Source organism: Engraulis encrasicolus, chromosome 16 (assembly GCF_034702125.1).
Source record: "Engraulis encrasicolus isolate BLACKSEA-1 chromosome 16, IST_EnEncr_1.0, whole genome shotgun sequence".
Classification (NCBI taxonomy): Eukaryota; Metazoa; Chordata; class Actinopteri; order Clupeiformes; family Engraulidae; genus Engraulis; species Engraulis encrasicolus.
The window spans coordinates 50,822,214-50,835,445 of record NC_085872.1 but is presented as its reverse complement, the minus strand read 5'-3'; the positions used below and the strand labels follow the sequence as shown (position 1 = coordinate 50,835,445).

Here is a 13,232-nt window from a genome sequence, read left to right as displayed (position 1 = left end):
TATGCGCTCACTCACCTGCATGATGAGCACTGTGATGCATTTCCTCCTCTATGTGTGTGTGTGTGTGTGTGTGTGTGTGTGTGTGTGTGTGTGTGTGTGTGTGTGTGCGTGTGCGTGTGCATGTGCGTTTCTTCCTGAGTTTGTCTCTCTCGGCCTGTCAGCACCTGTCAGCCACCAGGAGTGAGATGCCAGGCTACACAACGCCTGCCTTCCCTCTCTCCTCTCCTTCCCTCTCTCCTTGCCCTCCCTCTCTCCTCGCCTTCCCTCTCTCCTCGCCTTCCCTCTCTCCTCGCCCTCCCTCTCTCCTCGCCCTCCCTCTCTCCTCTCCTTCCCTCTCTCCTTGCCCTCCCTCTCTCCTCGCCTTCCCTCTCTCCTCGCCTTCCCTCTCTCCTCGCCCTCCCTCTCTCCTCGCCCTCCCTCTCTCCTTGCCTTCCCTCTCTCCTCGCCTTCCTTTTCTTCCGTCTTGCTTTTCTTCCGTCTTGCTTTTCTTCCGCCTTGCTTGCTTCGCTTCCACTCCTCCTCGCCTGGCCTTGCATCGCATCGCATCACTTCCGCCTCACATCTCTTCTGCTCACTCTGTCTCTCCTTGCTCGCTTGCTTGCTTTCCTTTGCTTGCTTGCTCTGTCCCCCCTTGCTCCCTCTCTCTCTCTTCCTCTCTCACTCACTCTTTTCCTCACTCTCCCTTCTCTCTCCCTCGCTTGCTTTCTTCCTCTCTGTCTTTCTCATCCCTTCACTAGCTCTCTTCCTCTCTGTGTTTGTCATTCCTTCGCTCACTAGCTTGCCCCTGTCTTTCAATCTCTTTTCTTCTGTCTCTTGGCTCTACCTACGCCTCTACATACATTCTCCTTTAAATAGGGGGCCGGCATGGACACTAATGACCACTCTAAATCACATGACAGCAGCAGTCGCAGCAGCAGCAGCAGCAGCAGTGTCGGGGAGAAATGAACTCTGATGCGGCAACAAAAATGCAGCCCAGAAAATAGCAGCATGGCTTTGATCGTTTGATCCTTCGCTTCAGCACGCCCCAGCAGCCAAAGTATCACATCACAACACGACGCAGCACAGCACAGCACAGCACGAGGTGGCACAACACAAATGTGACACAAACCCCTAAAGACCAACTCAAACATAGCAGAGTGGAGTGATATGGCATTGATTGCAGTCTTTTGTAGTATTAAAGGACAGCAGAGGTAACATAGACACGCACGCACGCACATGCACACACACACGCACACACGCACGCACGCACGCACGCACGCACGCACGCACGCACGCACGCACGCACGCACGCACACACACACACACACACACACGCACACACGCACACACACACATTAAACTTGCACAGAAACCATCGCAGAAATGAGCGCAGATCTCGTCGTAAGCCTGAAATTAGGCTTTACGCGAGGTAGACAACAAAATAACACGTGAAAATAACCAACAGCAGTAGTCAACAGTGTTTCGGTTTGATTTCCAAATAATGTTGGTTACAATGAAATGTTTGATTGATAGATAATCATAGGCCTAATTTTATTTATTTTTTTCTAAACTTTTTTAAACGGATGTCAAGAAAATGGTCCTACATGAAACTGCCCGACAAACAGTGCCCAAACCACTTGTTGGGGAAGGAGAGTTTCACATGTCCAGTGCGCTGTCATTCTTGCGCTCATGTGCGCACATATGGCAGTGCACCCCCCTCCCGTCCCTCTCCCACCTCCTCCTTGATGGCAGTGCACCCCCCTCCCGTCCCTCTCGCTCCTTCAAGTGAAACAGGTAGCCATGAACATTCCTCCTCTCTCCCTCTCTCACTCACGCTATGACAACTATGCCTGCTGTCCATAGAAACCACAGACAGTGTTGCCAAGGTGTTTCCCTCGAGTCAGGCAGTCGAAAACAAAATGCTGCGACTTAAAGCTTAATGAAGACAGCCTCAAGGACACCCAGGAGGACAAGTACCACCATGGGAATAGAATGAAGAAAAGAAAAACAAGCCGAAATGAGATGGTTTTGCAACCTCAAGCTTACACAACATGTTCAACAGTACAACATGTACAACCTAGAGATGAGAAAGAATTTCTTCACAAAAGGGACTGGGCTGTACCTGACATGTTGCTTTGACGTTTACCTTGATCACCGCAGTGGAGAGTGACTGAGGCCAATGAGAACAAAGCTACGTGGGTTCCTATTGGGTGGCTACCAATGAGAACAAAGATGTTTTGGCTCTTACTGGGTGGCTACCAATGAGAACAAAGCTGTGTGGGCTCCTATTGGGTGGCTACCTGTCCTATTTCAAGGTTCAGTGGGCTCCTATTGGACTATCGTCTTTCATTTTATACTTCTCTCTGAGGTTTTCCGTCTGCAATTAGAGGTCATGGAAACCCCTAGAACTGTATGATAAAAACATGTTGACATTTGTCCACCTGATTAGACACTGCCTGCCTGGTTATGATATATATAAAGCAACATTTATCTGACATTCCTACACAGGAGTGTACTTCCTAAAGGCATACAGGAGGTGGCTATGTGGCTACTTTGGTTGGTTGCTATGACTGTCACTCATTCAATCACTCATTCAAGTTGCTAAACGGCAGGCAACTTAAAGTTTAAATAGCACACTATCCATGCTGATATTCATCTATTTTTTTTCTATGCATGCTTATCATATTGATCAATTTTTTTAATACATTTTTTTGGCCTTAACCTATGATCAGTGTGTCAGAGCCATTGGGTAGCTGGGTCATTCCACGCCAAATCTCCGAATCATCCCGCACGACCATCTCAGATTTGGCAGAAAAAAATCAAGGAGGTTCACAAACGTCCCAATAGGAAAAGTGCAAAATTATAGCTCTCAACTCCTCATAGTTTTGTCATTAAAAATGTTTTTGTCAGGTACCCCCCTGACTCGTTTGGAACAGACTTCTCAGAGAGCCCACTTTCAGAGTGTTGTATCTAAAAAACTACTTTACGTAGGTCCTTATGAATTTCAAGGGGTAACATTTGGAACATGTACTTGTGAAATGTGGATTTTCACACATCCTCTTGTCATTTACCACCGTTTTCTGGGGGCTTAAAGTTGCTTGAAAAATTCTCACCTTTGAATTTGTGGGCATCTTTGAAGGACTGTGGTAAGTGCAGTTTTAAAGACAGAAGTTTGATATGGACAATGTATGTTCCTAACCATTCTGTGCATGTTGTGTTGGAAGACTGATCTTCTGCGATGAACAGTTTAGAAGATATGAAGTCTTTAAACTTGAAAAACTGAAACTTGGTGCCATCTTTGCCATGTTATTAAAAAAAAATGTCACGACTCACCACCATATTATCAACAGTTTTGGAAAGATTAGATGTCTGTTCTTAACATATCCAAAAACTGGGATGGTATTCTGCCTCATTTGGTCACAGTGATTTTTTAAAAACCCACTGTTGTGTGACTTCCACTGCTCTTATGAAAACCTGATATTGGGGGGCAACTTTGCCATGCTATACCAAAACAATGACAGAAATCACCACAATGAACTGAACAGTTTTGGAAAGATAGGATGTCTATTTGTAACATATCCAAAAACTGGGATGGTGTTCTGCATCAATGTCTTGTAATGACTCTTGAAAAACCCCTTTGCTGTTACATCAGCAGCTCCTGTGAAAATGCCTAAGTCACATGAATTACCAGGGGCGGAGCTATAGGGGGACAAGCAGGGCATTTGTCCAGGGCCCTCCTGAATTTGTGGTAGGGGCCATAATCATGACCTTTGCAGACTTTTGGGTGCCAATCTATTTGGGCTGACACTGTGAAAGACAGGCAGTTTGACTTGGACATTTTTTGATACAAGAAATGTGACTTGAGTATTTTGAAGCACACAATAAGAAACAGTTGAGTGATTTATATACCATTATTATTTTTATTTTTATTTTAGCTTTTAGGTAACTACATTTTTGGTAACTAAATATTCGTGAATTAAAGGTTATGGCCATGTGTTTAAACCTCAACACTGTAGGAGTTAACATTTTGCTATTGCATCGTAAAGTAAGTCTTGAATTGCAGTAGTGATAAATTAATTGAATCATTCTGATTTGTAAAGTAGCATTGTTAACACAGTCTTGATACGGAATGTTGGCCAAACTTTATTTCAGCACGTGATTTTTTAAACGAATTTTTTTTAGCTTTAAATGTAATTTGATATTTTACTTCAACACATTTCAAATTTTCCGCTTCTTCTGCAACTTCACTCTGTTAGTAGAGGTACTTGTCAATTGATTTAACACACAGACCTTTGCCATGAACCGATACAATGCGCTAGGTTCCTCGGTCATGGTTAGGACTGGGGCGGGGCCAAGTTCTATGAACAGGTCACCTTTGTCATGGTTTTTTTTGGGGGGTGGGACACTTTTGTAATGGAGAAGAGAAAAAAAACAGTGATGATACAAAAGGAGGAGACTGTTCGTAAGGAGGTAACCTGACTAAACAGCTGTCCTGCCCCTCCAATCACCATGACTGAGCTACCCTGAGCATGGTGCTAGACCACTGCAATACTAACTGAATGCTCATCAAGGGTCAATTCTGCCACAGAGCTGAGCAATTTATGTATTAATGTTTAATGTTCTACATTAACCCTGATGCAATTGCACAAGCAGACATACATGTATACATGGAGCGAAACACAAATCAAATGTAGAACGACAAAAAGTAATATCTCATAAACAATCCAAAATAATCCACAGCAGGCCTCAGAACTGCATCAAAGTTGGTAAACAAGTTATTAAAGATTTTTATGAATTGTAATAAAAAGCATTGAGCTGTGGTGATAGTCAGGATGTACTTGTTTCAAGATCTACGGGGATGTTTCAGTGATTCAACATTTCATCACTTTATTCCGGTATTTGGTTTTCAGTGCCTAAAGATGAAGTTTACACACGTCTATAACCTTTGATTTACTGAAATGAAGTTACAGAAAAAGCTGAAAAAAAAAACTGTCAACAGCCACTTTTACTTTTTTGCCGTATTATATTGAGTGTGTCGAAAATGCTCAGGTCAAATATCTTGTATCAAAAATGTCTGACTCAAATTGCTCAAGTCATTCACAGTGGCGGAACAATTGCACATAGGGCCTCATGGCAAATACTGGTAGATAGGGCCCCCATGTAGCCTGCAAAGATCAGAGCAGGGGCCCCACCTCAATAGAGCAGCAAGCTGCAGATGTCACACAGCCGTTTTTACAAGTCCATTCTTAAAAAATGACACAGAGCACCACCCCAGTTTTTGGATATGTTAAAAACAGACATTGAGTCTTTCTAAAACTGTAAATGTCATAGTGGTGAGTTCTGTTATTTCTTTTGTATAACATGGCGAAGATGCCACTAATATCAATTTTTCATAGTAGCCGTGGAAGTCACACAACAGTGGGTTTTTGAAAAATCATTGTGACCAAATGAGGCAGAATACCATCACGCTTTTTGGATATGTTAAGAACAGACATCTAATCTTTCCAAAACTGTTGATAATATGGTGGTGAGTCGTGACATTTTTTTTTAATAACATGGCAAAGATGGCACCAAGTTTCAGTTTTTCCATTTTAAAGACTTCATATCTTCTAAACTGTTCATTGCAGAAGATCAGTCTTTCAACACAACATGCACAGAATGGTTGGGAACATACATTGTCCATATCAAACTTCTGTCTTTAAAACTGCACTTACCACGGTCCTTCAAAGATGCCCACAAATTCAAAGGTGAGAATTTTTCAAGCAACTTTAAGCCCCCAGAAAACGGTGGTAAATGACAAGAGGATGTGTGAAAATCCACATTTCACAAGTACATGTTCCAAATGTTACCCCTTGAAATTTGTACGGACCTACTTATAGCAGTTTTTTAGATACGGCAATCTGAAAGTGGGCTCTCTGACAAGTCTGTTCCAAACGAGTCAGGGGGGTACCTGACAATAACATTTTTAATGACAAAACTATGAGGAGTTGAGAGCTATAATTTTGCACTTTTCCCATTGGGACGTTTGTGAACCTCCTTGATTTTTTTCTGCCAAATCTGAGATGGTCGTGCGGGATGATTCGGAGATTTGGCGTGGAATGACCCAGCTGCCAAGTTGTGAGCAACAGGTAATTAGGTACAGGGCCAGTTCCCCAGCGAGCTATGTGGTTCTTCAGCCATGAATGGAGGTACAGGAGAGCATTAGTCCAGTGTTTCACATCCACAGTGTCGAGGAACACTAGTGTGCTGAGAGAGATCATCTGGTGTGCCATTGAAAATTATAGAATGACTGTACATTGTTAATATAGGTAATAGACTTTTATTTTCAGTAAATATTTACAACTGGTGGTGTGTCTTGGTATTTTGTCCTGGAAAAGGTGTGGCTTGGCTCAAAAATGGTCAGGTTGGAAACCACTGCATAAGTCCACCTTTAACTACCACCTCCACCTTTTGGTGCAGGGTTTAACCCTTTGAGGAGTGAGGATTTTTTTTCGCCAGTTCTTCTAGAATTTTACTGGAACATTCTACAATTCCAGTAGTCCTTATGATATCAAAGTGAAAACTCAAAATGTTGCCAACCTTCGGCTCCTGAGGCCAACTCCATTAGGCCACAGCTGCTCCACCAAGTTTCACTGAGTTTCAACATTTCAACAGAAAAAAGAGAACGCTCGTGGCACATTTGTAATGAGCCAATTTACTTTTTGAACCATACAAATATGCCCTCTGACATTTCAAAATGCACTGATAAAATCCCTTGGATCAAACTGGAATTCAGCACCCCTATGTGATAAATTTAAATCATGATCAATTTTCCGTCATGCTGGATATTTTCTAGAACTCTGTGAAGCCAAGCAGCTGGCATGTGGAGGAGGCCACACCGCAGCAGCAGCCATAGCCACACACGCACACACGCACGCACGCACGCACGCACACACACACACACGCACACACACACACACACACACGCACGCATGCACGCACACACACACACACATGCACAGAGAGGGGACCACACAGCAACCATTGCAGAGAGAAGACACAACACATACACTATGTGGGAGAGAGAATGCAGATTGCACATCAGTAATCCAGGTGCTGGACCAAACAGAAAAGATCTGGAAATAATACATGTCCACAACACTGATATACGGCATGCTCCAAAAAATGTAATAGCACAACATTTCCAAACTTTTGAGAGCATATCAGTGTATTACTTCTTTTCTGCTCGTAAGGCTCCAAGTACTGTACACGCGCACAATCTAATTTCAAGCCAAGTTCATGTTTTTAATTCATTTGGCTCTGACACGAGAAACAAACTGACAGGTCACAGAATGTTAAATTAAACCAAATATGGTTTCTTTACTAAAGGGACGTGTACTGTACTGTACTGCATGTGTGTGTATTAAGGGATGTGTAATGTGTGTGTGTATTGATTCTTGGAGTGAGTACTGAATGTAAAACCCAGATGTGGAGCTTACATTTTAGACTGTCAACTTCTACCAAAAACCAAGCTGGAAAAGTGCATTTTTAATCTAGTGTATGTGCATGTCTAAATAATCTATTCGAGTATATATAATTGTAGGAGTAATCCCACATTTATTGGACGTGAGGAATATTCTTCCTCACGCGAGGGCACCAAAATATGTAGGGGTAATCCCACATATATTGGACGTGAGGAATATTCTTCCTCACGCAGAAAATCAAAATATGTAGGTTCTACTACATTTATGGGTACGGGGACTATTCTTCCTCACACACGGGCACCAAAATATGTAGGGTCAACTACAATTAATGGGTACGACGTTAAATGCAAGGGAAGTACAGTAATGTAATTATAATTACATTAATAAGTATACAATTCTTATACAGTTCCAAATATGTAATGTGCTATTACTATATGTGAGGAATAAGAGTATAAGAACTGATGCATGAAGAGTGTGTTAAACTCTTCACGCTGGGTATCAATAATGTGTAGGTGTGTACTTATGGAATCGTCAATTGCCTAATTAATGATTGCATAAAACACGGTTCATGACCGTCTCATAAAATCATGACCATTATTGACAAATAATCTGAAGGTTTTGTGTGAATTCTTTTCTGGTTGACTTCGTAGAAATTGTTCAAATAAGACAAACACAGTTCACCACAATGTACATTTATTGTAAAAGCATCATCCGGTCATAACACTGATACAGCCAATGTGACTTGCAGGGCATAAGAACTTAGGTAAAATATACAATATATACACAGGGTATGAGAGGATGCGCTCTGTGTGTGTGTGTGTGTGTGTGTGTGTGTGTGTGTGTGTGTGTGTGTGTGTGTGTGTGTGTGTGTGTGTGTGTGTGTGTACGCTAATCGAGAGAGAGAGAGAGAGAGAGAGAAGGGGGAGGCGCGCGCTCGATGGAGCCGCGCACATCTGACACCGCTTGTGCGGAGCGGTGGGAGGAGAGAGAGAGTGAGAGATGTAGCCTATGTTCTATGAACTATGGCTCAAATGATTCTGCGCAGCGCGGCGCGCAGGACCGAAATATGAGATACGAGGAGGGGCGTTAAGCTTTCGGCTGATGAAGCGGGAACTTATCTTCAAGATAGAATTCAAGCTAATCAGAGAATACTGTCCTTTGTCTAAAGGCTTTACAGTATGTGTGGGGGGAGGGAAAAGGGGGGGCGCTTGGCGCCCTTTTCCGACAATAGCTTACGTCCTCGACTCGGTAGCTCTATGGGTTGAAACACTGGTACGTGTATCTCTGTGAGTGGATAATTTACATGTGGGTGCAAGTATGGCCTATGGCAATATTGCAACTAATGTAAACTAAGAATAGCGTGTGGCTATCTGTGGTGATGAGAGGGGAGAAAGAGAGAAAGAAAAGAAAGAACAGATAGAACAAAATAACCCAAAATAAAATGTATCACACTCTACAAGTGTGGATATTTAAACACAACTCCTCAAAGCTATGTAACCGTCCTAACTATATATATATGCCCATAGTGCTTACTGCGTTATCCTTGGTAGGAAGAGAAAGAAATCCTTTGATCTCTCGGGCGAGGTGGGTGTGTGCGTCTTCGTGCGCACGAGGTCCTTTTGTTCTCCAAGCTATACCACGCGGTTCCGGCGCGAGGCTGCAATATGTCCAAAAAGGTCTTGCTTCGTTGAACGGGGAAAGGAAGGGTATTTCGTTGTGTAATCCGATTGTCTTTGCGGTGCCGTCCTGCGAAGGTCCAGTGGGAAAGGCGGGTGCACGTAGGTCCGTTCCACGCGTAATAACTATACCGGCTGTCCACTCTCTTGGGGAACAGACAATCAGGCTCAGCCGAATCTCCGTAGACTCTAGGCGAGGTCCTTGATTTCGGTATTAGTAAAAAGATTAACAATTGTCCGTACAAAAGTTATCCTATAGCGCGTGAGTTCCTCGTGGGTCCTGACTCACTGCTCTCCTAGTAGGGTTCGCAAAAGTCAAATGCAATACAAACGAAAACCGGTTGAAGGAAGAAATATATCGACCGTAGTGTTAACCTGGCCAAGATAACTTACAGTTTCAATAATTTCTAAAATAGACGTCTCTCCAAGGGGACGGGTCCTGGCACGTCTCACATCTCGATGTAGGAAGTCGGGGTCGGGGTGATAGCGGCAATTCCTACCTTGACCTGGGGTTTTATAGGTACAGGGGCGGGGCTGAGTCGCGTATGTAATTCGAACCAGGTACAGTGGAAAAGAAAATGGTGTCTGTATTTTACAAAATGGCGGGCATTTGTAAAATGAGGGGAAATGAATTAAACTTTAGTGTAATAGTCCCTACATAATATATTTCAATATATATAATATATTCCAGTATATATAGCTATGTTGTGATTCTGACTCATCATATTGAACATGATTGATAGCCAGACATGACTGGCAGCATTTTCAGGTTTATGCTACACTGTCATGACTGTAGATCTGCTGATATCCAACCGGCTTTCCATACAGTACATACTGCACATATACATTCTACACAGCATTTATGGAATTCATGTGGAATGGATACAAAATCAGAGTCCACTTTATGACTGATGTTTCAATGCAATCTCGCCTGGAGAGCTTGTCTTTCTCTTATTGAAAACACATGTATGGGTAGTATGTATATAAAAGACAGGCCTGTCACAGATGAAGAGGAAAGAGAAAAGGCTGGACTACAGTGAGTATGAGTATTACTCTCAGTGACATGAAGGGCTGTACTTATTATGAGTATTATGGGCTGTACTTACTTAATCATGTATTGAATAGCCACTTGGGCTTATCAGAGCAGCGGATGATGTCATCAGCGCCATAGCAACGAGGACATGGGTAGTTGAGGGGCTATTTCTTAATTGGCGTCTTGAAGAGAGAAGAGAGAAGCTCTCTGAGGGCCACCGGCACTGATGAAACACGGTGGTGTTCTCTCCTCGCTCCAGTTTAACACGGTGGTGTTCTCTCCTAGCTCCTCTGGCCCTGATGAAACATGGCGGTGTTCTCTCCGAGCTCCAGTTTAATAGAGTTGCGTATTTATTATAGTAGTTTGGTAAAGAGATTTGTCTGCTGAGTTTGACCCTCCATGGGGGTAGAAGACACTCACACGCACTCACGCACGCATCAAAACGCTCCAAGAGCAGTGATGTCCTTGGGAAGCTGATCCCATTCCCTCACCAATACACCACAAATGGTCAAATGGTCAAATGGTGTCCACTGTGTCCACATGGCCTTCAGAGCGCACCAGAAAGGCAAACACATCATGACTTCATGGACACTGTGTGTGTGTGTGTGTGTGTGTGTGTGTGTGTGTGTGTGTGTGTGTGTGTGTGTGTGTGTGTGTGTGTGTGTGTGTGTGTGTGTGTGTGTGTGTGTGTGTGTGTGTGTGTGTGTGGGCAGCCTTCATGGACTCTCTCCTTGAGAGCCAAAGCATCATCATGCTTGTGATCTAAGGATTCACATCATGGCATCACATCACATCATATCCATCCCACTGCTGTTGCTAGGCAGCAGGGCGGGTGGGGTTGGAGAGAAGATGGGGGGGGGTCCTTAGTAGGTGGGGTGGGGGGTTGAGGAAGGAGGTAGAGGACTGGATTGGGCGGGGGGTGGAAAAATTCTAAATTCCATTGCCAAGGCCATTAGGCTTTGTCTCGTCCCCTGAGCACATAGCTAAGGAGACAGGGGAGAGAGAAGAGAAGGAGACGACAGGGGAGAGAAAAGGAGTAGAAGAGAGGAGATGAAGAAAGGCGTAGGAAAAAAGCCATGAAAGAGTAGACTTGAGAGGGTCCCTAGGAGAGAAAGCAGTTCCCAGATGTTGATCTCTCTGTTGAAGATCACTAAAGGTTAGCCGAAAAGCAGTTACAAGAGCATGGCTTAAGGTAGACCCCCCAACTCAAGAAGACTGGCTTAGTACAGTGGAAGAGATATATAGCATGGAAAAGTTCTCACATTGTTTGAAAATGCGGGAGGAACTATTTGGAAGGAAATGGGTGAAATGGCTCTGGTACAAAAACAAAGATGATGCCACTGAACAAATTATAGATGAATAGACTGGATTGTTTGCATTTATATATTAAAAAATGAAGACGATGAACCCATAAGCTGTTATACTATGTTTTTGTTTTTGTTTTTTATTATTGTGTTGTTTTGTCTTTTTTTTTCATGCTTGTAACTTGATATCTGGATGTAAATAATTAATAAAAAAGAAAGTTAAAAAAAAAAAGAAGATCACTAAAGGTGTCTGGCACACAAGACAAATGGACTGGCGGCCACATCATAGAGAGTCCACAAACACACACACACACACACACACACACACACACACACACACACACACACACACACACACACACACACACACACACACACATCAATGACGTCGCCACACTACATTCGAGAAGCTTCTGTTACATAATCGTGGAGGCACATCTTTGCGGACCTTGCACTCACACACACACACACACACATACACACACACACTCGCGCGCGCGCACACACACGTGCAGAGTTCTGAACTGACCTTGCCAGCCGGGTTTGCAGACGGGTTTGACCTGGATGTGCACTGGTACGCTCTCCGCCGCCCGGTTCTGTCCACAGTCGAAGGCCGTTACCATGATCTTGTAATGCTGCTGGACATCGTAGCTCAGACGCTCAGTATTGCGGATGTTACCTGGAAAAGAAATTACACATGTTGAGGACATGGTGTGTGTGTGTGTGTGTGTGTGTGTGTGTGTGTGTGTGTGTGTGTGTGTGTGTGTGTGTGTGTGTGTGTGTGTGTGCGCGCGCGTTCCGTGTCTGTGTGTGTGTGTGTGTGTGTGTGTGTGTGTGTGTGTGTGTGTACAATACAATAAAGGCATTTTAATTTGGAGAGCTTTAAGCTGCGTCCCATTACTACCACTTCCACTCGTTTTGAGCCCTAACACTCGCTTTTGCACGTTCCCGTGAAAGTGTAGGGTGTCCCGTTTCTTAGGGAGGCGAGTGAAAGTGCAAAAAATCCACTTAAAATTCCACTTCGACCGAGTGGGGGTAGGACCCCCCCTAACGACCGAGTGAAAGAACACATTACCCAGAATGCTGTGCGAACCCCACCGGCAAAAGCAAAAACAAAAAAACATGGCGCCCTAGCAGAGGGAACAGCGAATTCACTACTTGGAAATAGATGGCCACTATTTGAATATTATTCGAAAATAAAAAGTAAAACGTATGACAACAGACTATAAAGACAAAATAAAACCCCCTTACTGAAAAAACATCACGTTTTGTTCGCTGGTTGGCCTACATTAATGTTCGCTAGTTAGCTTAGCACAATTAGCGGTAGCTAACGGTTGCTATGAACTTTGGAAAAGTTTGCTTCTGCCTAATAATTAGTCTAGACGGATTTAACATGAAATGGCTCCCTAAATTGCGAATTAAAGGCCACATCATGAGCAAGATCTCCTCACTTCAGAGCAATATGGACAATAGAGTTCGCTAATTAGCCTGGCTTTAGCTTTTGACACTGATGGCAGTGGTATTGGCTAGTAGCTTACCTTACATTTGAGAAAATCAGCAGATATGAAATGACTCACGAATAAATGCAGATTATATTCCTTGTTTACAAAAAACACCAACAAATGCAGATTTACAGTGTGCTTGTGAACGATTTATTGAGAAATGTAGTGCCTTGTCCCATAGGGGAACAACACGAGTGGCTTCTTCCCTGGCTGTAAGTGTAAACAATGGGAGTGGACTGGATCCGGAAACTCCCTGACACTGGCCTTTCCTGTTG

General features: G+C 43.5%; 1 protein-coding gene across 1 annotated transcript in view; it reads right to left on the bottom strand.

Moving 5' to 3' along the window:
* Window positions 1–13,232, bottom strand: part of clstn2a (calsyntenin 2a) — a 335,228-nt gene that overhangs the window by 101,939 nt on the left and 220,057 nt on the right. Inside the window, exon 5 of the mRNA XM_063219781.1 lies at window positions 11,985–12,134. Within this exon, the coding sequence (XP_063075851.1) occupies window positions 11,985–12,134 (150 nt within the window). The remainder of the gene's footprint in view (window positions 1–11,984; window positions 12,135–13,232) is intronic.